Raw genomic sequence first — 26675 nt, 5'->3', positions numbered from 1 at the left:
CTGCCATAATTTGATTTGCAGCCTTTGTAATGTCATGGACCGACACTCTTAATAGTTGAGCAAAAATGACCACAATCATTTTATTTCATGTCAGCCATGATTCCAGCCTAAGGACGTTCCCCTTAAACCCCACTCTCAGGTTTGCTTGGTTTCTTTGTTGCTTTACTAGCTTGAATGCTTCTTCAAAATCAAGCTACTCTCACCTTTCAATGAGCATTCAGTTTGTACTTACATCTCAATCGAGGCTATTAGGATATCTGGAGAAGTGTGTGGCTGATGAAACCCAAACTGGGCAGAGTATTGTTAAGTAGGATGCACATTGAAGCATTATAACTGACTACATTCATTACTTGACTTATATCTTTTGGAGGAGTTTGATACATTTACAGTAGGCCAGAAATTATTTAAGCTACTTTTTTTTTTTACAGCTTGGACATATCTGAGAGGTTCGCAGCATTTGTTGGCTACATACAGCATCCCTGCCTTATTGAAGAAACTCAACTCATGGAGAGGAATCATATCAGACTTGAAATATTAAACGTTCTCTCTCCTTTGGTGCTGAGATCCTCTAGCAGTTTCTGTTTTTATTTCAGCTTTCCAGTATCTGCAATATTTTGCTTTTGATAGCAGAGTGGTGTGCTCTAGTACATACAACTTTAACACAACTGTTGAAATGTTGTCAAAGGCTCAGGGCTTTCTGTGTACCCAGTGTACTCTTCATTTAGATTAATTTACCTACAGTATGGAAACAAGCTAATCAGCCCAACAGGTCCACACCAATCCTCCAAAGAGGATCCTTCTTCCTCTTGACCCAGACTCTCACCCCCATTCTACACTTACCCCTGACCAATGAACCTATCATTATGGGACAACTTAGCACGGCCAATCCACCTGATCTGCACATAGAGTCATAGAGATGTACAGCATGGAAACAGACCCGTTGGTCCAACCTGTCCATGCTGAACAGATATCCAAACCCAATCTAGTCCCACCTGCCAGCACCCGGCTTGTATCCCTCCAAACCCTTCCCATTCATATACACATCCAAATGCCTCTTAAATGTTGCAATTGTACCAGCCTCCACCACTTCCTCTGGCAGCGCATTCCATACCTGTACCAAAATCTTTGAATTGTGGGAAGAAACGGGTGCACCTGGAGAAAACCTGGGGAGAATGTCCAAACTCCACACAGACAGATGGTCACCTGAGGCAGGAATCGAACCCGGGCCCCTGGAGCTATGAGGCAGTAGTGCTAACCACTGAGCCACTGTGCCAGCTATTATGATATCAAGTGGAGAACGCTATTTGTATAATGATCAGGATGGGATCAAGAAAGACTGTCTGCTCTGCACTTTTGGCTGAAGATACTTTCAAAATGTAGCCTCATTAGCTGGACTCTCTTGGGCAAAGTATTTTAAATGCTAGCCTTGAAACACTTAAATTGAAAAGCACAATCAGGGCAAATTTCAAAGGGAGTTGAAGCTCGTACTGCAATAGGAAAGGATGCTGAATGGATGAAAGGTCAGAAATATCAGGTTAAGGTATTATCACAGTGAATGCACCAGGAAGTTACTGACCCTCACACTTTTGTTTATTTTAGAAAAAGATGCAAAAGATGTATTCCTTTTGTTTGAAGAGGACAAGTTCTGTTACTGTGAATGTGTGTAGCTTCCATACGTATAAGTGAGCTATATTTTCAGTCCAGCTGGTTTTTAGCACACTCAAGATTTGAACCAAATCTAATACTAGATCATGCATTCTGAGTATTCCAGACATGGGCTGCTTGATTATGGTCAATACACTGGTCAGTATGAATGGCCACAGGGATGTGCTCGTTGAAATACAAAATCATTTGTGTGATAGCTGGAACATCTTTCACAGCTTGATGCATCCTGTTGGTGAAAACTAAAACAGTAGAAACACAAATAATATTTTCCACTAAAAAACTGCTATCCAACAAAAAATATATGTTCTGCTGTTATGATGCCTGGTACTTTGGTTATATAACCCCAACAACTGACTGACTGAGTTAAACAGCATGCCCCGTCAGCAGTGTGACTGTCTGGATGGGTATTTCTATTTAGTGTAAAGTGCCAAGCTATGAATCAACCAACTATTTGAAACATTGAATTACACTGGCCTGACACAATCTCTATATCAGAATAGAAAGAATCTGAAATGAAAGGAAGCTGATCACGATGGTGAATTGGAATGTCACTGTTGGCTAGGTCATTCATATCATAGATATACAATTAGCCCTTTTCTGAATCCTGTACAGGTGATTTCCACAGTAGCTGTAAAATTGATGGAATATGTGGCAGATGTTACCAACCTGTTCATGGTGCCTGCAAACTTCCTGATCTGCCTGTTTTTCATTATAACTATGAAATACTGCATTGTGATGGAAAGCTAACCATCATTAAAGTTAACAGGCAGATCAAAAACTGGCAAAGCGCACCTCACTTTGTTCCCTAGCTCCCATTAAAACTTGCTTTCGAAAAACTGCTTTGTCATTTTCCTCTCTTGCCCAATTCATCCTGTTCTGAAATCTCTAAAATAGTTTAATCATCTATTTCTATTGAATCTGCACACTTTTTAAACATTTTGACGTAAACAATCAAGTATATTTAAAAAGCACTCAATGTAATTAAACATTATAAAGTGCTTCAAAGTGTGTTATAATCTTAAGTATGACATAGAAAGAGATTTTAGGGCAAATGACTAACAGCTTTGTCAAAGAGTTAGGTTTTAAGGACTATCTTAAAGAAGGAAATTGAGATTGATCAATAGAGGTTCAGGGAGGGAATTCCAGAGCTTAGGGCAGAGGCCGCTAAACACACGGCTGCCAATACTGGAGCAACTAAAATTGGGGATGGTGAGGAGACTAGAATTAGTGCAGACATAGTGTGGACTGTTGGTTTGGAGGAGATGGAAAGAGCTGAGGCAATAGACGAAAATATAAAAAATCAAGATGTTTGCTTGACTCAAGCCAATGTAAGTCAGTGATACAAAAGTAATTGAAGAATGGATTAATGTGAGTTAAGACATGAGTAGTACAATTTTGGAGTACCTTAATTTTTAAAGTTGGGTAGAATGTGGGAGGTCAACCATAAGCCCACTGGAATAATTAAGCCTATAGATAATGAAAATGAAGGACTTCAGGAGTAGATAAGTTGAGACAGGATCAATGTTGGGCAATGTTATGGAAGTGGAAAAATGTCTTCTTAGTGATGGTGCAGGTACATGATCAGAAGTTTTCTTCAGGATCAAATATGACACCAAGATCAAGAGCAGGTTTGTAAAGTCTCAGGCAGCTTAAAAGGAAAGGGGACAAATTACTGACTAGGGAATGGAATTACCGTGGAGATCAAAATCAATGGCTTCAGTTTTCTTAACATTTAATTGAGAAAACAATTCTGTTCATCACTGTATGGTGGATAGACAGTCCTTTAATTTAGCAAAAAATGGCAGAATAGTAATATTATCTTTGTTAATGTCATTAATGGACAAATCAGATCGCAGTTTAATGACATTGTTTTTCACTCAAACTTTGTTTGCTATCCTCTCCAAAAGGCTTCAACTGTGGCTTCAACTCCCACTCTTGATAATCTGATAACCTCTTCCCTGACCCTTCGTACAACTGAGCTTCAAAACTTGTAGTTTCAAACAGCCATGTCAGGTTTTTAACCAACACTTCTGCGTTGGAACTTACACTGAGGTAACCTGCGTTTACCAATTTTCAACTATTTTCTCCCTTTCTAAGGAGCAACTGCTTTACACATGAAGCTTCAGCTAGAAGCCATGCAGAACTGCCCAAACTGAAACAAAAAATACACCTTTTTTCTCTCCAGGCTACGGTGTTACCTTGAATCAAAAGAAAAAAAAAAATCAACCTCTGATTCCTTGTTTATTCATAACATTTTCTCAGTGTCAACAAAAACTCATTATGACACAGAAAGTCTTTTTCTCACACTGTGTTTCAAAATAAATCAGCATTGCTAGAGAAATATTAATTTAGAAATACAAGTTAATCATCAAACCCCTTCAGATGCACAGATAACCCATTTGCCACTAGTTCAAATTTTAAAATTCCAAATCTAGATATAAATATTAAATTTACATGAATCACAAAACTTACATCACAGTAAGGAGAGAGAGATTTCGGAGTCATCCATTTAAAGCTTTAAATAAGGAAGGGTTCTTAAGTGTTAACAAAATGAGTGTGAGTCAACACTAAAAATGCATCGTAAAAACAGAAATGGGTAAAAAGCCTTGAATGCTTTAAGAGCTCTTCTGCTCATTATGCACAATCACCCACAGCTACTAGAAAATAACTTGAATGCATAGTGCTCATTATTTCAAGTCCTAATTTTATCTAAACATAATTTTATATAAAACTGTCTCTTAAAAAGGATAAGGTTACAAATGAATTTCCTGTAGACTTTTCAACTTTAAAACACTTAGTAAAAATACTACTTAATTTTTTAGATGACTAGATGGCTAACTGGAAGAATAATCCAAATTTAGAATGGAAAAAACTATATTACAATAGAAGAAATGAGATAAAAAAAATTGGAAACTGTCACATGCAGGTTTAAATTCCACTTGAAATCATGAAGAATGTAAAGCATCTTCAAATGTAATAGCAGCTCCAATGTTTTTTCCATTATTTGTCTGATCAGGAATCTTTTCTGCATTTTTTGTCATCTTGTGCCAAAGGATTTGAAGTTGATCCTCAACCTGTTTGGTTGAGTCCTGATGAAGGGCCCTGCCCAAAACATCGACTCTCCTGCTCCTCAGATGCTGCCTGACCCACTGTGTGCCATGCTGTATGTACTGGCTCTCCAGCATCTGCAGTCCCACTATCTCCTAGTTGCTGCATTATGAACTAACTGGCCTTGGTTACCAGATTCTGGGCTAAAAGTCAAATCTAGAGTTTCTGGCCCAGTGGTAGGGAAACTATTCACTGTTACTCAAGACTTCCTGATAAATTACTTAATTTAAAACACAATTTGATTTAGGTTTCTATTAAATTAGCTGATTTTCAATTTTGTTTCCTTGCAACAACATCGAATGGACAAAGCCTCTCATGGTCATCTTCCTGACATTGGATTTGTGTTACTGATGTTTAGATCAATATCACTTTTCTGAGGCAAGGAAATTTATCATTCACTTCATGAAACAACTACCCCAGTGTATAAATAGTAAAGTACACCATTTGATGTCCAATCAAGTAAATAATTGAAAAATCTACTATTTTAATTCATTAATAATAGGACTATAAATTTGTATAAAAAGTCAGAGTCCATCAGAATGTAACAGGAATTGCAATGACTTATGTAATAGAAGTGTATTTTATTAAGATACTGTACCTTAGGTGCATTTTTAAAATCAACAATTACAATACTGGGGAGAATTATATGTGGGAGTGCATGGCTCCCCCACTCAGAAGGAAGCTGGCAGCCATCTGGCAGAATTCAAAGAACCAGCTGCTCAGCCATACATTTTGCATGAGGCTAAAATGGTAGAGAAGATGGACTACAGAATGAGATTCCAGTCTGGAATGCCACTGGTCACGATTGTCCTGGAAGTGCTAAGACCTCAGCAGTGGTGGCTGCCAAGACTGAAACCAGACCCAAGAAGGTGGCACAATAGAACCCCTGATCTAGAAAAGTGAGGGGGCATTTTGCAGGGAAACCTTTTCCAAATTTAGTGGGTAGATGATAAGGGGTGGGTTTGGAAGGAAGGTGTGTTTGATTTGTGTAGATTTCTAATACCCCAACCCCAATTTGAACAAGGCTCCCCAACCACTCCTGCTGCACCTTGCAATGAAGAAGGGTTGTCACGTCAAGTATTTTATAATGAAGACAGGGTTATTATTGGGGTCAAATGAGCTAAGAAATTCACTTGATCCTTAATTACGTCTAATGCCTTTATTATTTATTTACATAAGGTGGACCTGCCACTGAACTTCCTGCCCACCAAACCTCTGATGTTGAGCCATGCACCTGCTTTATTTTATGCTAAACCTGTGCTGCACATGTACGCATGGGGACATATACCATCTGGTCCATTTAGTTGGATTCTAGAATTGATTGAGTTAAAAATGACAGCACATTCTTGCCATCCATTCAAAGTTAGTGACACTCGGATGTTATTAACTCAGGGAATCCACCACCCTCTCCAAAAGAGTTACAGACATATAATTTACTCAAACCACTCATTCTCAATACAAACCATCCATTTATAATCTTACAAGGTCACACCCCATGTTTTCAACGCATGAAGTGCAATGCAAACACAAGCTAAACTAAGGGAATCTATTATGAATAGTTTTGGGCTCCTTATCTAAGGAAAGATACACTGGCAGTGAGGGAATCCAGAGAAGATTCACTCAGCTGATAAAAGGTATAGAGAGACCATTTTATGAAAAAAGGTTGATTAGATATGGCCTGTACTCATTGGAATACTGAAGAATGAAAAGCAAGGTTATTTAAATGTACAAGACTCTTAGGGAACTTGTCAAGTTAGATGTGGAAAGGTTGATTCCCTTGTGGGAGAGTCTGCGTCCAGAGGGCATGATCTCAGAATAAAGAGTTGTAGATTAAGAGAGAAATGAGTCAGAATTTCTTCTCTTAGATGGTAGTAAATCATTGGAATTATTTTCCACAGATGGCTGATGAGACAGGATTATTAAGCATATTTAAGGTTGACACAGACAGAGTTTTAATAGTAAACTGTAGTGATTGTGATCAGGTTGACCTCGTTAACTCCAAGGTTCTTGATTGGGGCTGTTAACCTGGGCCAATCAGGAATGCCTTGGCAGACCAATACAACCAGGAGAGTGAATCAGTCCCTCCCCTCTCCTTCACCTTTTTCATGTAAGCATTGCTCACTCAGGGCTTTGCTTGTTCCAAAAAGACGTAACCAGGAGAGTTACTGCTGTATGGCAGTTGTGTCGGAGCAAAAATAAAACAAAAAAAAACCCAAAGAGTAGAATCCCCTCAGTTGAACACCCGCTCCGAGCTGGCTGGTCATAGCCGGTGTACTGTGCACTAGTAGATAAAAGGATCACTGGTGATGGGACCTGGCTGCTGTGCAGTTATTTCATAAGCAATCAAGTTAATGGGGATAAGACATGAAAGTGGAGATGAGGATTATCAGATCAGCTATGATTGCATTAAAAGGGGGAGCAAACATTGAATGGTTGAATGCCCTACTTCCCCTCCTACGTCTTATGGTCTTATGTTAAAGTTTCTCATGTATTTGCCCGAAAGCAAAGCAAAATCTACAAATAAGAAATGTAGTAGAGTTGTCACTTAAGGACCATATAGTGAAATTTTAGAATATTGATGCATTCTTAGATCTCCACTAGTTTGCCTGGGCCTTTTACCTTTCATAGATAATCTTATCACCTATCAATAGCAGTACAAGACCATTTTGCTTCTTAAAGTGGAGAAATTAAGTCTTGTTTTAAACTGGTCAACTCATATCTCGTTAATTTTAAAACCTAGGTTCAGTGCTCACACAATAGCCTGGAGAAAATCAGCCAGTTTGTACTTGCATCTGTTTACCATTGCTTAAAATACTTCTATTGCCTCTCAATCTTCTCTTGCGGGTTGGAAATAAACTAAACTCTTAGAATCTCTTATAACAAAATTTCTTCCCTCCCCACCACCCAAACAAGACTCAAAATCACTTTAGTTGCTCTTTTCATCACCTCCTCCATATATTCACACCCAACCAAAGATCGTATGCCTAAAATTGTGCACAATATTCCGAGTATGTTCTCACCAGCAATTTAAATAAGGCAGAATGACTTCTTCCTACATACTGTTAAATGCCCTTGAGATAAATCCTAGTATTTGATTAGTTTTCTGATAATAACTTCATCATTAACTTACAGTAATGTTTAATTATTATACTTAAAAGTGAATACATACCATTTCATTGTTCATTCTTTCATTATTTCCTATTTTCAAATATAGTATTTTAAATGAAAATGCTTGTGCTATTTCTTAAACAATTAGCATTAATGAGCAAGAATACTGATCCTTCTAAATCTTCCCTGTATTTTTACACTAATCACAAAGCATTATATCACCAATATAATTTACTATTTTCTGTTCTGCAAGGAATTCATGAACCATATAAATATAAAAATATTTCAATGAATTCACTTCTTATTCTTAAAATGTCATCACTCAATCTCTTCTCAGGAAAACCATCTTGTTCCAAGATTTAATACAGCAAACATTTATTGCAGCACACCTAAGGCAAGGTGACTAAAACTGTACCTTTTTCTCTAGATATGGTCTAACAAAGCCTTACAGAATTTCAGCAAAACCACTTCTATACATCGACTCTCTAATGATTTTTTAAAAAGTTATTTATTCATAGAACGTGGTATTTATTGCCAATCACTAATTGTCAGAGAGTCATTGAGATGCATAGCATGGAAACAAACCTTTCAGTCGAACCAGTCCATTCTGACCAGATATTCTAAATTAATGTCATCCCATTTGACAGCTTTTGGCACATATCCCTATAAACCATTCCTATTCACATAACCATCCAGATGCCTTTTAAATGTTGTAATTGTACCAGCTGTCACCACTTCATGCATACATGCATCACTTACAGCATGAAAAGATTGCCCCTTAGGTCCCTTTCAAATCTTTCTCCCCTCACTTTAAACCTATGCACTCTGGTTATGGACTCCCCCATCCCAGGGAAAATACCTCATTTACCCTATCCACGTCCCTTCTGACTATATAAACCTCTATATGGTCACCCCTCAGCCTATGACGCTCCAAAAAAAAAAGTTGCCCCAGCCTATTCAGCCTCTCCCTATAGCTCAAACCCTTCAGCCCTGGCAACACTCTTGTAAATCTTTTCTGAACCCTTCCAAGTTTCACGTCATTCGTATAGCAGGGAAACCAGAATTGTATGCAGCATTCCAAAAGTAGCCTAATCAATGTCCTGTACAGCTGCAACATGACCTCCTCATTCTTACACACAAAGCACTGACCAATAAAGGCAAGCATACCAAATGGCTTTTCCCCTATCCTATTTGCAACTCCACTTTCAAGCCTGGAGAAGATGGTGAGCTGCCTATTTGAACCTTGGCAGTCCCTATGAAAGGAGATTCTAGATTAGAGTGGTGCTGGAAAAGCACAGCAGTTCAGGCAGCATATGAGGAGCAGGAAAATTGACGTTTTGGCCAAAATCCCTTCATCAGGAATACAGGCCTGGTCCATATGAAAGGTCAAAATAGCATTTTCTTTCTAATTTGTTGATATTTCTGTATCTCAATGTTAATTTTCTGTCACTCACTTTAGAAAAAACAAAAGTCACTCTGATAAAGATGGATAAATCCCCAGGACCTGATCAGGTGTACGGAGAATTCTGTGGGAAGCTAGAGAAGTGATTGCTGGGCCTCTTGCTGAGATACTTGTATCATCGATAGTCACAGGTGAGGTGGCGGAAGACTGGAGGTTGGCCAAACATGGTGCCACTGTTTAAGAAGGGCGGTAAAGACAAGCCAGGGAACCATAGACCAGTGAAACTGACATCAGTGGTAGGCAAGTTGTTGGAGGGAATCCTGAGGGACAGGGTGTACATGTATTTGGAAAGGCAAGGACTGATTAGAGATAGTCAACATGGCTTTGTGCATGGGAAATCATGTCTCACAAACTTGGTTGCATTTTTTGAAGAAGTAACAAAGAATATTGATGAGGGCAGAGCAGTAGATGTGATCTATATGGACTTCAGTAAGGTGTTTGACAAGGTTCCCCATGGGAGACTGATTTGCAAGGTTACATCTCATGGAATACAGGGAGAACTCGCCATTTGGATACAGAACTGGCTCAAAGGTAGAAGACAGAGGGTGCTGGGTGAGGGTTGTTTTCCAGACAGGAGGCTTGTGACCAGTGGAGTGCCACAAGGATCGATGCTGGGTCCTCTACTTTTTGTCATTTACATAAATGATTTGGATGCGAGCATAAGAGGTACAGTTAGTAAGTTTGCAGATGACACCAAAATTGGAGGTGTAGTGGACAATGAAGAGGGTTACCTCAGATTACAACAGGATCTAAAACAGATGGGCTGAGAAGTGGCAGATGGAGTTTAATTCAGATAAATGCAAGGTACCACATTTTGGGAAAGCAAATATTAGCAGGACTTATACACTTAATGGTACGATCCTAGGGAGTGTTGCTGAACAAAGAGACCTTGGAGTGTAGGTTCATAGCTCCTTGAAAGTGGAGTCACAGGTAGATAGAAGAGTGAAGAAGGCGTTTGGTATGCTTTCCTTTATTGGTCAGAGTATTGAGTACAGGAGTTGGGAGGTCATGTTGTGGCTCTACAGGACATCGGTTAGGCCACTGTTGGAATATTGCGTGTAATTCTGGTCCCCTTCCTATCGGAAAGATGTTGTGAAACTTGAAAGGGTTCAGAAAAGATTTACAAGGATGTTGCCATGGTTGAAGGATCTGAGCTACAGGGAGAAGCTGAACAGGCTGAGGCTGTTTTCTCTGAAGCGTCGGAGGCTGAGGGATGACCTTATAGAGGTTTACAAAATTATGAGGGGCATGGAAAGGATAAATAGACAAAGTCTTTTCCCTAGGGTCGGGGAGACCAGAAGTAGAGGGCATAGGTTTCAGGTGAGAGGGGAAAGATATAAAAGAGACCTAAGGGGCAACTTTTTCATGCAGAGGGTGGTACGTGTATGGAATGAGCTGCCTGAGGATGTGGTGGTGGCTGGTACAATGGCAATATTTAAGAGACATTTGGATCTGTATATGAATGGGAAGGGTTTGGAGGGACATGGGCTGGATGCTGGCAGGTGGGACTAGATTGGGTTGGGATGTCTGATCGGCATGGACAGGTTGGACCAAAGGGTCTGTTTCCATGCTGTACATCTCTATGACTCTAATTCAATATTTACTAGTCCCTCACCTTCTAAAAATAAAATCAAGATTTTCTATTTGTCATCAAAAAGTAGGTAATCTCACGGTTCTGAACATCATACTCTGTCATATTCTTACCTAATCACTTAAATAGTCTATGCATTTTGTAATCTCTTCTCATCATCTCAAGTGCTCTCAAATATTTCCTTAATACAGTCATTAAAGTAATTGATACCTTATTTTCATGTTCATATACTGTTTTATAACTGATGAGGCAATAATACTTACTAACAGACAATTCCACCATTGACGAAGATTTTCTTCTCTTTGAGAAAAGGCTAATCATATCCTGGGGTGAAGGGGTATTCTTGTGAGTAAAGGTTGGACCGGTTGAATCTTGGAATTTAGAAGAATGTATAAGATACTGAAGGAAATTGACAGGGTGGAAGCTGAGACAATGTTTCCCCTTATGGGAGAAACTAAAATGTGAGACATGATTTAAAGTTAGGGATCTCCATTTAAGTGGAAATGAGGATTTTCTTCTTTTAGAGAATTCCAAAACCAAAGGAGGCAGGATCATTGGATATGTTTTAAGCTGAATTAGAGTCTCAATTAACAAATAAGACAAAAAATACAAAAAAGTAGAGTTAAAGCTACACTCAGATGAGCTTACCAACTTGCAAAGCAGGATTGAAGGGCCAAATGGCCTACTCCTACATCAAGTTTGCACAAACACATCTATTAAAATAAGCAGCCGTTTAAAATATTCTCTGAAAATGCCTTCATTCTCTTTAAGAACTTGTAAATCTGGAATGGTTGTTCGTAGGAAATTTGTATTTTGTTTACAGTGAAGGAAAGAATAATTCCAGATGGTCAAATCAAGATAACATGTGATCTAAAGAGCATCTTAGAGGTAACGCTGATCCTACAACATGGTTATTCGTGTTCTGTTTTGAGGTGGAAAGATTAAAGACATTTCGGTGTGACTTGGCAGTACAAAACTTGAATGTCAAGGAAATGAGAGACATGTTGTCAAAGCTTTTCATGTTGCATGGCCAGGACAAATGTGTGAATGCCAAACTTCAAACAGTTAAAACAATTTATATTATAACCTTTAAGCTTAAATCACTTGTTTGAGAATGATAAAATGAGTTACCACATTAATTGTTCACCCCTGGTAATTAAACTTAAACTAAGCCCACAGTGAGAGAATAAAACGATCATCACTGCTTGTTAAACTCATTAATTTTGCAGTTCCAACCTCAAGGCATGGAGGTACATCAATAAACTATACACACTGCTGTGGCAAGCGCTACCCTTTCAGAGCATATTCTGCTCTATGATTGATGGTTGGTGATATTTACTCCTAGAAAGTGGAGTGGAGGATACCCCTCATCTGTATCAATAGTGCTGAGGTTTTTTTGGTCGAGAATTTCAATTTCCTCGGAGTAAGTATCACTAACCATCTATCCTAGTCCATCCACGTCAACGCTACAGTCAAGAAAGCATACCAATGCCTCTACTCCCTCAGAAGTCTAAGGAAATTTGGCATGTCCACATGACTTAACAATTTTTATATATGTACCACAGAAAGAATCCTATCTGGCTGCATCACAGCTTAGTATGGTATCTGCTCAGCCCAAGACTACAAGAAATTACAGAATTGTGAATGCAATCCAGTTCATGACGAAAACCAGCCTTTCTTCCACTGACTACATTTACACTTGCTGCTGCCTCAGGAAAACACCCTCCCACCTTGGTTATACTCTCTTCCATCGTCTTCAATTAGGCAGCAGATAAAGTTTGAAAACATGTACCAGCAAATTTAAGAACACCTTCTTCATGATGTTATCAGATTTATGAACGGACTTCTCATTTGTTAGAGTTGATCACTCTCTCCACCTTCTATAGCTTTAACGCTGTATTCTGCATTCTGTTCTATTACCCTGGTGTACTTATGTAAGGTATGATTTGTCTGGTTAGCATGCAAAAACAATACATGTAATGATAATAAATCAAATCAAAAAGGAGATTTATATCTTAAGGTGTCAATTTTCACCTGTGATTTAATCCTTTTTTGACTGAATGTCTAGCCATTTCTTGAGCCTCTAAACTGCAATCTTTGACTGAAATCCCGGCCATCTGTTGAGGCGTCTGAAACAGTGAAACAAATGACTACCTGTTCGATTAATTCAAAGGTTTTAAGTTATTGCATTCTAAAGGATTCATCTATATCGTTATTTAATAGATTTCCATCATAAGTCCTTGAACTAACAAAAAAATGTAGCACAGCAGCATTTGTTGATACAGTTGTCATGGGAATTGAAAAATTTGTTCTGATTGGCAGATTTATGAGCACAGTTAAGACGATTATAGTATTTTCAAGTGGAGATTGAATGACTGCAAGTTTGATTGACAGCTTTAAAAATGCCAAACGAGAACAAAGGGTTTGTTGGGGAGTATTTTAAATGGCTATTTATTTTAACAGTTTAGTTACTTAAACAGTTTTACAAGTATCTCAAAAGATTTCCCATGTTATCATCAAGCTCATGAGTTATTTCTATTGTGAATAACGGGTAAGTGGGGATAGGGATAGGTATTGAAGGAGTGAGGTGTGGGGATAAGGTGGATGTGAGGGGGGAATGTGAGAATATCAGGAATCATAGCAGAATCATGTCATATATGAAGACAGGGAGATGGCTGGGGCTGACAGCTAGGGCTTAGCTACCCAATAATCATGTACAGCAATGGAACTGGCCTTTTAGCTTGCCCATCTTGGTATCTGCCCACATCCATTCTTGCCTTAGACCTACTGCTGGACGTGACACCCCCTGACTCCAGCCTGTGAAAACAGAGCACAGCTAGTAGAAGGCAGAATTGCAATGTCAGGAAACGTCCAGACTTGCAATTTCTATCTGGAGGATGAAATATTGTAACTACAGGCACAAACTGAAGATACATTTTTAAATTTGCTCAAACACAAAACTTACAGAATCACAGAGGTGTTATGGCACAGAAGGAAGTTATTCAGCCCACCATGTTTGCATTGGCTCTTCAAATGAGCATTATTACCTTCTTTTCTCCATATCCTTGCACACTATTTCTATCCAAATAATTATCCAATGCCCTCTAAGGGTTCGATTGAACCTGCCTCCACAATTCCGGGCAATGCATTTCAGTCCCTAACTAGTCAAGCTGTGGAAACATTTTTCCTCACATTATCCTTGTTTCGTTTGCACATCTACACCCTTTTGATCTTGTTTCTTCCATAAACAGAAACTTTATCTACTCTATCTGGCAAAACTTTTATCAAAGTTCCCCTCTGCCGCCTTTGCTCTCTCCTCATAACTGAAGATTTTCATTCCTGGAACCATTATTGTAAATTACTCCTGTACTCTTTCCAATGCAATCATATTTTCTCCATATTGTGGTCCCCACAAGTGCACACAATACTTCACCTGAAATCTAACGATTGACTTAAATTCAAAACCATCTCTTTGCTCCTGTAATCGATGCCCCTATTAATAAACTGTATGCTTCATTACCTGCCATCCGTCCTGCCACCTTCAATGATCTGTTTCAATATACTCCAAGTTGTTGGATGGAATCCTGATGGACAGGATGTACATGTATTTAGAAAGGCAAGGACTAATTCGGGATAGTCAACATGGCTTTGTGCATGGGAAATCATGTCTCGCAAACTTGATTGAGTTTTCTGATGAAGTAACAAAGAAAATTGATGAGGGCAGAGCAGTAGATGTGATCTATATGGACTTCAGTAAGGCGTTCGACAAGATGCCCCATGGGAGACTGATTTGCAAGGTTACATCTCATGGAATACAGGGAGAACTCGCCATTTGGATACAGAACTGGCTCAAAGGTAGAAGACAGAGGGTGGTGGTGGAGGGTTGTTTTTCAGACTGGAGGCCTGTGACCAGTGGAGTGCCACAAGGATCGGTGCTGGGTCCTCTACTTTTTGTCATTTACATAAATGATTTGGATGCGAGCATAAGAGGTACAGTTAGTAAGTTTGCAGATGACACCAAAATTGGAGATATAGTGGACAGCGAAAAGAGTTACCTCAGAGTACAACAGGATCTGGACCAGATGGGCCAATGGGCTGAGAAGTGGCAGATGGAGTTTAATTCAGATAAATGCGAGGTGCTGCATTTTGGGAAAGCAAACCTTAGCATGACTTATACACTTAATGGTAAGGTCCTAGGGAGTGTTGCTGAACAAAGGGACCTTGGAGTGCAGGTTCATAGCTCCTTGAAAGTGGAGTCACAGGTAGATAGGATAGTGAAGGCGGCGTTTGGTATGCTTTCCTTTATTGGTCAGAGTATTGAGTACAGGAGTTGGGAGGTCATGTTGCGGCTGGACAGGACATTGGTCAGGCCACTGTTGGAATATTGTGTGCAATTTTGGTCTCCTTCCTATCGGAAAGATGTTGTAAAACTTGAAAGGGTTCAGAAAAGATTTACAAGGATGTTGCCATGGTTGCAGGATCTGAGCTACCGGGAGAGGCTGAACAGGCTGGGGCTGTTTTCCCTGGAGCGTCGGAGGCTGAGGGGTGACCTTATAGAGGGTTACAAAATTATAAGGGGCATGGATAGGATAAATAGGCAAAGTCTTTTCCCTGGGGTCAGGGAGTCCAGAAGTAGAGGACAAAGGTTTAGGGTGAGAGGGGAAAGATATAAAAGAGACTTAATGGACAACTTTTTCAAGCAGAGGGTGGAAAGAGCTGCCAGAGAATGGTACAATTGCAACATTTAAGAAGCATTTGGATGGGAATATGAATAGGAAGGGTTTGGAGGGATGTGGGCTGGGTGCTGGCAGGTGGGACTAGATTGGGTTGGGATATCTGGTTGGCATGGACATATTGGACCGAAGGGTCTGTTTCCGTGCTGTACATCTCTATGACTCTAGAATTATAGAAATGATATAAACAAATTAAAGGGAAACATTTACTTGCGGATAGTGGGAAGAGGTCTGGCAGGAGAGAGGAAGGTAAATGTTAATAAAAATGTCGCGTACTCAACATGAATATCAGATAGGTTCAGGTCACTACACTTCAGTAAGAAAGTTATGGGTCAGTCAGACATTAGGATTTGAGCACATAATCTTGCATAACATTTCAGTGTAGTATAAGCAGCATTGCAGTACAGTATGTGATGAAACATTGTGCTGATCCCTTACTTGCATGCATAATGCGGCATTAAAGACCACACAACACTATTTTGAAGAACAAAGAGGCTCTTGATGAATAAACAGCATTACCACTTCGACCAAGAATAACAAAAACATATATACTGTGATTTCTCCATTGTTGCTAGGTTATTACCCTAGCAACAACTTAACAATACAGAGGACAATGTTCAAAATCTTCTCAGGGCATTTTGACATAGGTAGTAGATGAGGCTGAATATCCAGTTTACAAGTCCAAGTTGAATAAAGTCTGATTGATTCTTGATTTTATTCATTTCTTGTAAACTTTACTGTGCACAAATTAATTACCACTTTTAGCCTTGCCACAATATTACTTAATTTCAAAGTAAAAATTGATTGAAAACTATTGAGAGTTTAACAGATGCACACAGAGAGGTACACAGACAAATTTAGTTTCTTTCCAGAGAAAACATAACTACTAATGCACTTCAAATGGGGGGAAAAAAATTGTGTCAGTCAGCAGTGGACTTTTTGAATGTAAGATTCAGCTAGAACATAAAGAAGCATGATCTTAACCAATTCCCTCCCAACTAAACCACAAAAAGGTCAAAGTATTGCCTATCAGACACATTAACCTAGCAAGTGTCCCTTCTCCCTCAACAACCCCCCCCCCCCCACCTCACACATTCTGAGAAACTAACTTGGCTAGTTTGTGAAGGTTGCAGTTATAGTAGCAAATTGAAGAATCCCTTGGGGATTAGGGTTTCATTTCTTTCACTTCCTTCAATGGGCCACATCAGATAAGATAACCAGATAAAGAGATTTATCTCCATAAAGTACTGCCCTAATTTATTTAGGTTTAACTGTGAAAAGTCTGTCATCCTTCATGTAATAGTCTAACTTGATCTACATGCACATCAGATTGTAGTGATAAAATGTTCGACGACAATGGTATGGCTTTAAGAGGTGATTTCATCCTGTTTTTTTTAAAAGGAAGGTTTTAAGACAGAGGTAACAAGCTATCTTGTTAGCTAGCCAGCAAAGTAACTGGATTGTGAGCTTTGAGTTTTTTTTTTAAAAGTTGTAACAATTGAAGCAGCCTGAACGGATGTGGTAAAGTACCCACCCAGATAAACAGGATTTTTACTTTTAGCATTCAGAAGCAATTGCTGTTGAAGAAGTGGAAACTATTCTTTTGTCCTCTCTCGGTTATAGCCAATAGCTGAGAGATAACCTGTGTTCTAGATTTAGCTTTTGCTAAGGGTGTGTTTATTGATGTTACTATATTGGAACAGTTAATTATTAAGAGTTACTCTAAGTATTATTCTGTTAAGTTTTCCATTAAAACTAAATTATTCCAATTCCTTCTTTATTTTGCTTATGCTACCTTCTTAAAATATTTAATGGGATTTGGTCTGGTCCATAACAGTTCAATTAAGCAATATCCTATTTTTTTCAACCAGAAATAGAAATTGAGCTGAACTGAATTGAACTGAAGTTGATCACTGGAATCGAAATGTTAACTCTGATTTCTCTTCAGAGATACAGCCTGACTTGCTGAGTTTCTCCAGCAATTTCTGTTTTTGTTTGTTTCAGATCTCTAGCATCCATAGTTCTTTGTTTTATTTTTGTTTTATCTTATTAAATCAAAAACTGTTTATCTTACACTAGCTACCAAAGATCCATTTTTAAAACTAGTACAGAATTGGAATAGGACAGCAGTAAAAGTTAACATTCATGTTCAAGTGCTGCTATATTTAAGTTACAAGTCCTTCTAGGTCATTCTATCAAAACTGAAAACATTCAGAACTCATATCTCATCGTAAAAAAAAAAGTAGTTGAATAACCAAGATGATACAAATTAAAGAGAAAGTTACTTCTAACCGTTCATGACCCTAAATGATACATGGAAAACTGATGGCTACTTTCCCCAACAAGGAACTCAGCAGATATTTGCAGTGTTCGAGAAAATCCTCTGCATGAATCATAACTCCACTCACTTTCCTTGTATTTTACATAAATAATGAATCTTATGTGCTGAGTGGCATTAGACAATTAAAAGTAAAATAAAAAAATACTTACGCTGTCACTCTGAAAGGGATTCAGGAAATTCCCACCCATCTCTCCATCATCACGTGGAGTGCCAGGCGGATTACTCATACTTATGTTACTGGGAGAATTCTATGGGCAAGCATTAAAAAAGTAACATTCATCAATCAGAAGCTTTAATCACATTACAACATAAATAAGCTTGTTAATAAACAAATACAACCTGTACTATATGTTTTAGCAATAAGCACGTATGCTAAATAATGATTATTATTAAATCATTTCAACCGTGGTTCATTATACCTGAAATCAGAACATCCTTGCACCTATAAAACTTTTGTCACATGATAGTTCTATGCAACAGATAAAAAGTAACTCTTAGTTAGCCGAAGGTCTCAATTGTTTCTGAAATGCAAATGAAATTATGGGCACATTTCTCACCAATTTGGTGTACATGCATTTGTGCATGGTAATAATGTGCTACGTATACTTTTCAATTATTTGCATAGTTGCTGCATTCTAAGTTACACTGCTTTAGTTCTGCATGCAAATTTACTAAGTTGGAAATTATTGTAATTAATCTAGGAATCACAATTTATACTATTATAGTTGTGTGTCATATTCACTGTTAACTATCTAAATAGGAAGTTCATTCTACATAGCAATATAGGCAATAGAAGTAGTAGTAAGCCCTTCAAACCTCCTCTGCTATTTAAGCTATTATGATTGATCTTTTAGTCAACATCATTTTTCCACACTGTCCAATATCACTTTAATATCTTGATCAGTAAGGGAATCAAGGGACATGAAGGTAAAGCAGGAAAGTGGAGTTGAGGATTATCCGATCAGCTATAATTTTATTGAATAGTGCAGCAGACCTGGTAGGCTGAATGGCTACTTCTGCTCCTACATCTTACGGTTTTATCTCAAAACCTGTGAATCTCTGTCCTGAACATATTCACTGGTTGAGCATCCACAGGCCCCGGGGAGAATTCCAAAGATTCACTACCTTCTGAGTCAAGAAATTCCTCATCATCTCAGTGCTAAATGGCTTACCCCTTATTGTGTGACTGTGTTCCCTTGCTCTACACCTCAAGCCATGGTAAACATCTTTCCTGCAACTACCCCTTTGAGCATCTATGTGTTTTGTTACCTTCAATAAGATCCTAGTGCTTATAAAGATTGTACTTCCAAATAAACCTGTTGGACTTTAACCTGGTGTTGTGTGATTTTTAACTTCAAAAAGATCACCTTTCAATTTTCTAAACTCCAGGAGGTACAAACCCAGTCTCTACAATTTCGTCTCACCGGATCAACCCACTTTTGCAGGGATTAGTCTGATAAGCTCCCTCTATGACAAGTATGAAGGCCTGCCTCGGAACACTTCAACCCCAGGGCATCAATGTGGACTTCAACAGCTTCCTCATGTCCCCTTCCCCCACCTCATCCTAGTTTCAAACTTCCAGTTCAGCACTCCCCCCATGACTTATCTGGACTTCTCCAACCGGCTTATCTTCTTTTCCACCTATCCACTTCATCCTTTCCTCCCTGACCTATCACCTTCATCTCCTCCCCCATTCACCCATTGTACTCTATGCCACTCTCTCCCCACCCCACCCTGCTCTAGCTTATCTCTCTATGCTTCCAGCTCACTGCCTTTATTCCTGATGAAGGGCTTTTGCCCGAAACGCCGATTTCGCTGTTCGTTGGATGCTGCCTGAACTGCTGTGCTCTTCCAGCACCACTGATCCAGATTCTGAAAATCCAAGTTCACCATCAGCCATTGGTCCCTGTTTATCAATTTATTAGTAACAAATTAGGATAAATTAAGGGAAAATATTCTCCCAGCCAAAGGTTTTAGAGTGACTAGTATTCAGTAAATTTGAGTCTGACTTAGAGACTGATATTTATATTTTTCTCACAAAAATGTAAATTCATCATCCAGAAAGTTAATTGAAATCTAAGAAGAAAACATGTTTTTGTTTGGAAAAAATAGCAGTACCGCACTGAAAAGTAAACTTAATGATTCATGCAGATATCATGGCCTCTGTGGACAAAACCAACAGTTCGATTCAAAGCAAAGCCAGAGCCAGCTGCACACCTCAGCTTTTTGTTGCAAGTTTAGCCTATCCTCCCAGACACAGGCTATCCAAAAATATACAGATGGTAGGATCTTTGCCTCCAAAATGGTGGGGGAGCTAACGGAGATGAGCACACATGTAACTCTGAACTATAGTCCTGATTGTCAGCTCCATTTGATGCCTGAAGCCATTTTCCTGAAGGCTAGAATGGAGGTGGAATAGCTACCTAAGTTAAATAAAAGGCTAATTAAGATAATTGATAAGAGCAACTGGAATTTTTACAGCTGATGTGTCTTTTTGCCATGATATTGGCACTATAACGGTCTAAATAGGGTCCATAGCAACATACTGTCTGGATGCAGTTTCTCACCAGCAGACAGGGTTGGTGGGGTATATTGTTTCAGGTAAATATTGAGGTACCTGCCAAACATTCCTGTAAACCCACCTGGCTATCGCCGTGGCTGCAAGCTGACCTCTGGAGGAATTTCCCCTCCACAAACGTTGTTCAATAGCTGTACTCATTTTTTACTTCAATGTTGTTAAAATTGTTGAGAGGGCACCACAAAGTGAAGATAGCATACTGATACTTTGGCCAGAGCTAAAAGCTATCATGACCAAAAGCTACCATATATAAGTACTCTTCAGTAGAGATGGACTACTTAGCACGCTTGTCAGTAGGGGTGGAGTGGGTATGGAGTATATCTTGATGAATGGCACAAAGAAGTCAATGCAACTCCTACACTATGCGCCAGCTGTTTACTCAGCAAACACACAGCACACGCATTCAACCAAATGGCCATGTCAGAAACTGGTGGGGGTTAGTCCTAAGTCCAATCAAGGGAGTGCCACTATCAGTCAGTGGGCCTTGATTCCATCTGTGATAGATCATACAGTCAGAGTCGTATAGCATGGAAACAGACCTTTTGGTCCAACTCTTCCATGCCAAACAAGTTTCTCAAATTAAACTAGTCCCACTTGCCTGCATTTGGTCCACATTTCTCTAAATATTTCCTATTCATACACCTATCCAAAATGTCTTTTAAATATTGTAACTGTCCCTTCATCCACCGCTTCCTCTAGCAGTTTATTCCACACACGAAACATGCTCCGTCTTAAAAGGTTGCCCTTCAGGTCCCTTTTAAATCTTTCTCCTCTCATCTTAAAAATATACACCCTCGTTTTGAACTCCCACACCTTAGGGAAAAGATCTTTGCTATTTACATTATCTATGTCCCTCATTATTTTATAAACTTCTGTAAGGTTACCCCTCAACTCCTATACTCCAGTGAAAGAAGTCCTAGCTTATCCAGTCTCTCCTTATAACATAAACCCTCCAGTCCCAGCAATATCCTAGTAAATCTCTTCTGAATCCTCTCCAATTTAATAATATCTTTCCTATTGCAGCGTAACCAGAGCTGCACACAGTACTCCTAAAGTGGCCCCACAGTTCTGTACAACCTCAACGTGATGTCCCAACTTCTATACTCGATGGTCTGAGCAATTAAGGTAAGCGTGCTAAATGCCTTCTTAACACCCCACACTTTCAAAGAACTATGTATCTAAACCCCTAGGTATCTGTTTGACAGCACTACTCAGGGCTCAGGCTTGGCCAGCTATTTACTTAGGATGCTTACAGTTCACAGATCTATTCCAGTCCAATCCACAGAATGGGCAGTGGTCAGTCCTATAGGACTAGCACATGCCATCATGGGAAATTGTATCATCGGTCAGGGAACTGCAAACACTGCAGTCAGGGGTTTGGTCAGTCATGTCTAGGAGCTGCCAGTCAAAGTTGGTCAAGGTCATGGTAAATGCAGTCCTAGGTATCTATCTAGCAATGTTTCAGGAGGGTTCAAGGAGAGCCTGTAGGGACAGCATTGACATAATTACCATAGGAGTGGGGAATCAAGGCTGAGGAAAAAGAAGAGGTGTATACAAGAATGATGTAGGGCAATTTCAGGGTGTATGGGAGATGTGTGGAATAGCATTGGAGTGCATGCAGGCTATGGAAAGGGGGAATTAGTGGTTGTGAACAAAGGGCCTCCACAGGGAAGAAGAGGAGCAGGATGGACATCATCAAGTTTTAATGCAGGGGTTGAAGGGCCAAGTAGGACAGTTGTCAAAGTTCAATACAGTGGGTCTCCACATGGGAGAAATGGCCTGTAGTATGAAGTAAAAGGGGATATGAAAACCTTGGGTACAATATTTTGAAATCAAGTAAGGTCCAGTACCTACAGTGTCCATTATGAACTATATTCCCTGCCTTCAGTTGTCTTTTTCTAGATTCAAAGTGGTACTAGAAAATGGCTGGCACAGTGTCCAGGAGTCAGAGTCTGAGTCATAGAGTGCAGAAACACACCCTTCGGTCTAACCAGTCCATGCCGAACATAATCCCAAACTAAACTAGTCCTACCTGCCTGCACTTGGCTCATATTCCTTCAAACATTATTATTCATGGACTTATCCAAATGTCTTTTAAAGGGGTGGAGTCAGTTTTATGTTGATGAGTAAAAGCAGTGGGATCCGTGCTTGCTTAAAAACTAGGACATTGGAGGAGATCTTTGCAAACCTCAGCTATATTTAACTGACAATTATTTCATTGCTTATTTGTTGTGCATACAGAATGAAGGTGCTAAGTGGTCAAATACTGCTAAAAGGTGATATGCAACAGAATCACAGATGTACTATGGTGCAGGAGGAGGTCATTTGGCCCATCATGCATGAACTTGCTCATTAAAAGTTCAGTATTTTAGAAACCATCTGAAATAAGTCAAACCACACCGCAATGTTAAAATTAAAATACAGGGAGCTTTTACTTTTAACTTTTGTAACCTTATTGCACAGCTATTGGATATTGGTTTTAAACTGCTTTGGAAGTTGAAATTTCTAGTAGGACATAAATTGCCAAGAGAACCCTATACGTTCAACTGACTGTAATACGTATTTTTTTCCAAAAACAGCAACTCAGATGTTGTCAACAAACCAAGTTAAAAATTGCACAAATAATACATTTTGAAGGTCACTAACTACTTTTTCATTAAAAAAAAACACCATCTTCAGGTTCCACTGTTGTTTGTGATGTACATAAATGATCTGGAGGAAGGTATAGGTAGTCTGATTAGCAAGTTTGCAGATGACACTAAGATTGGTGGAGTAGCAGATAGTGAAGGGGACTGTCAGAGAATGCAGCAGAATATAGATAGATTAGAGAGTTGGATGGAGAAATGGCAGAGGGTGAAGCATTTTGGTAGATCCAATTCGAGAGCAAACTATATGGTAAACAGAGAAGCCCTGTGGAAAATTGATGTAGAGGAGGATCTGGGTGCTCAGATCCAGTGTACCCTGAAGGTGGTATTGCAGGTTGATACAGTGGTCAAGAAGACATACGACATGCTTTCCTTCATCAAGCGGGGTATTGAGTACAAGAGTTGGCAGGTCATGTTACGGTTGTATAGGACATTGGTTCTGCCACATTAGGAATACTATGTACAGTTCTGGTGATCACATTACCAAAAGGATGTAGATGTTTTGGAGAGGTTGCAGAGGAAGTTCACCAGGATGTTGCCTGGCATGGAGGGCACTAGCTATAAAGAGAGGTTGAGTAGATTAGGATTATTTTCATTAGCAAGGCAGAGGTTGAGGGGGGTCTGATAGAGGCCTACAAAATCATGAAAAGCATAGACAGGATGGATAGCAAGAAGCTTTTTCCCCAGAGTGGTGAACTCAATTACGAGGGATCACTAGTTCAAGGTGAAAGGGGAAAAGTTTAAGGGAGATATGCGTGGCAAGTTCTCTATGCAGAGGGTGGGTGCCTGGAATGCATTATCATCGGAGGTGGTAGAGATAGGCATGATAGCATGATTTAAGATGTATCCAGAGAGAGATACATGAATGGGCAGAGAGCAGAGGAGTACAGATCCTTAGAAAATAGGTGACAGGTTTAGATAGAGGATGTAGATCAGCACAGCCTTGGAGTGTTGAAGGTCTTGTTCCTGTGCTGTAATTTTCTTTGTTCCCCTGCAAGCTACTCAACATCCTAACTTGGAAATATAACAGCGATCATTCACTGTCACTGGATCAAAATCCCTAATGGCATTGTGGGTCAACCCACAGAAGGTGGACTGCATTGGATCAAAAAGGCAGTGAATTTATTCAGAACTTGGGTATAAACTGAATTTCCCAGTCTAACACGAGGAACTAGTTGTTTGTATGTATGTTTTCCTAATATAGCTAACCAGTAGCTTCACAGAAAATAGGTACTGATAATAATAAAGTTGAGAAGAAAATTCTTATAGTTCAAAATACATCTCATTTTTCTCTCTCTCCACAAATTCTATCAGACCTGCTGAGTTTCTCCAGCATTCTCTGTGTTCATTTCTCATTGTATTGTTTCTTACTAGTTTAGTACTCCTAATTTTAACTCATTCCACTTGGCTTGGAAATAAGCTGGGACATCAGGAGCAGTTGAAGTACAGAGACAACATATCCCTTCCCTGACAACATTGAACTAAAATTGCAGTTGGATCCCTAAGTTCAGGAATCAGCAATGGATTGTCTAACAGGCCAACCTGCCCAGAGCTGAATTATAGGCACATAAAGCTTCTTATGAAGACTGGGAGGAGAAGAGTTGTGGTCCACAGAAACCTATGTGCTTGCCTTTAATGAGGCTTTATTCTTTCCACCCACCGCCACATGTGATCAGCCCCAGCTCTGACAGCTGCATGTTTATTAAATATCCTTCGAGGAAGTTAACTTGCCACTGCTGGTCTAAGCTACCTGTGTTTTTCATATTTTAAAATGACAACAATGGCTTTCAATACCACAAAGTAGTTGGGATGCGTTCCACATGCGAAACATCGCCATATCAATATGACTACCATTCGCACAGTAGAGCTGTTTTCATTTCCACAGAAAATTTTATATTTCAAAGGCAGGTGTTTTCAGTGTTCATTCAAAAAATGCTTAGAATAGATCTACAGGCCAAATAGCTGCTGAAGTTTGTCACTGCAATGCTGAATGGTGCTGCACTGAGTTCACACGACCCACAAACAGCCAACAGTTCTAACAATCGCATTCACAAATTTGAACAATTTTCAAACTGCGCTAAAAGTTGTTTCCCTCAGGGTTTAAATCCAGCCCATAAAGAAATGATAAATATTTCCCCTTTACACCAACTGTTAAGTGCCTGAAGTAAACTGGGCTCGGATAGTCTCGATCCATTTCTCCATGAAGAGGTGACAAGCATTTTTTTTTTGAGGACATGAAACTCTTAAAGTTTTAATTCAATAATACTGCACTACAAAACAAATCAAGGAAGTAAATCAAATCTATTCAGGTACTTAAAGAAAGTCTGCATCCCCTGAGGTTTTCCCACCTCATACCGAATAGTCTTGGAATCTAAACTGAAACACTGGATATGCATAATTAATTATTCACTGGATAAAGCTGATGTTGCTTGTTTAATATCTTTCCTGTAATTTAATGCCATGACACCCTTACTTTGAGAAAGTATTGTTGGGATTAGCAGCCTGCCTGTTAACTCACACCGTGAACATTCCTTCCATGGCCAACATGTTGTGGAGTGGGACTTGTACCCAGAGCTTCCAACTCAGGAGTAGGAGCATGACTGAATAAGCCAAAAGACCTCTTGACAAACCTGATAAACAATCTCAGACCAATCAAATGGAGCTTAATGTGGAAAAGGGTGAGGTGATTCACTTTGGAAGAAACAACAGGGAATAAAGAGTACTGGGCTAATGGCAAGATTCTTGGCAGTGTAGGTGAGCAGAGAGATCTCTGTGTTCATGTACATACATCCCTGAAAGTTGCCACCCTGGCTGATAGGGTAGTTAAGAAGGCATGTAGTGTGTTAGCTTTCATTGGTAGAAGGATTGAGTTTCGGAGCCATGAAGTCATGTTGCGGCTGTACAAAACCTGGTGCGGCCACATTTGGAGTGTTATGTACAGTTCTGGTCACTGCATTATAGGAAGGATGTGGAAGCTTTGGAAAGGGTTCAGAGCAGATTTACTAGGATATTGCCTGGTATGGAGGGAAGGAAAGGCTAAGGGACTTGAGGCTGTTTTCATTAGAGAGACAAAAGTTGAGAGATAACAATTGAGACATGTAAAGATAATCAGAAGGTTAGGTAAGGTGAATAGTGAGAACCTTTTTCCTTGGATGGTGATGGCTAGCATGAGGGGACATAGCTGTAAATTGAAAAGTGAGAGATATAGGACAGATGTCAGAGGTAGTTCCTTTACTCAGAGAGTAGTAGGGGCATGGAACGCCACTCCTGTAACTGTAGTAGACTCACCAACTTTAAGGGCATTTAAATGGTCATTGGATAAATATATGGATAATAATGGAGTAGTGAAGGATAGATAGACTTCAGACTGATTAGACAGGTTGGCGCAACATCGAGGGCTGAAGATCCTGTACTGGGCTGTAATATTCTATGTTTAAAAAAAGG

General features: G+C 39.4%; 1 protein-coding gene across 1 annotated transcript in view; it reads right to left on the bottom strand.

Annotated features, from left to right (window-relative positions):
- The window catches only part of LOC132823016 (single-stranded DNA-binding protein 2), a 374063-nt gene that overhangs the window by 5755 nt on the left and 341633 nt on the right, over positions 1-26675 (bottom strand). Inside the window, exon 17 of the mRNA XM_060836550.1 lies at positions 18158-18256. Within this exon, the coding sequence (XP_060692533.1) occupies positions 18158-18256 (99 nt within the window). The remainder of the gene's footprint in view (positions 1-18157; positions 18257-26675) is intronic.

The sequence above is a fragment of the Hemiscyllium ocellatum genome, chromosome 2, assembly GCF_020745735.1.
Source record: "Hemiscyllium ocellatum isolate sHemOce1 chromosome 2, sHemOce1.pat.X.cur, whole genome shotgun sequence".
Classification (NCBI taxonomy): Eukaryota; Metazoa; Chordata; class Chondrichthyes; order Orectolobiformes; family Hemiscylliidae; genus Hemiscyllium; species Hemiscyllium ocellatum.
The sequence above is the reverse complement of the archived record's forward strand: the minus strand, read 5'-3'. Positions and strand labels throughout refer to the sequence as shown.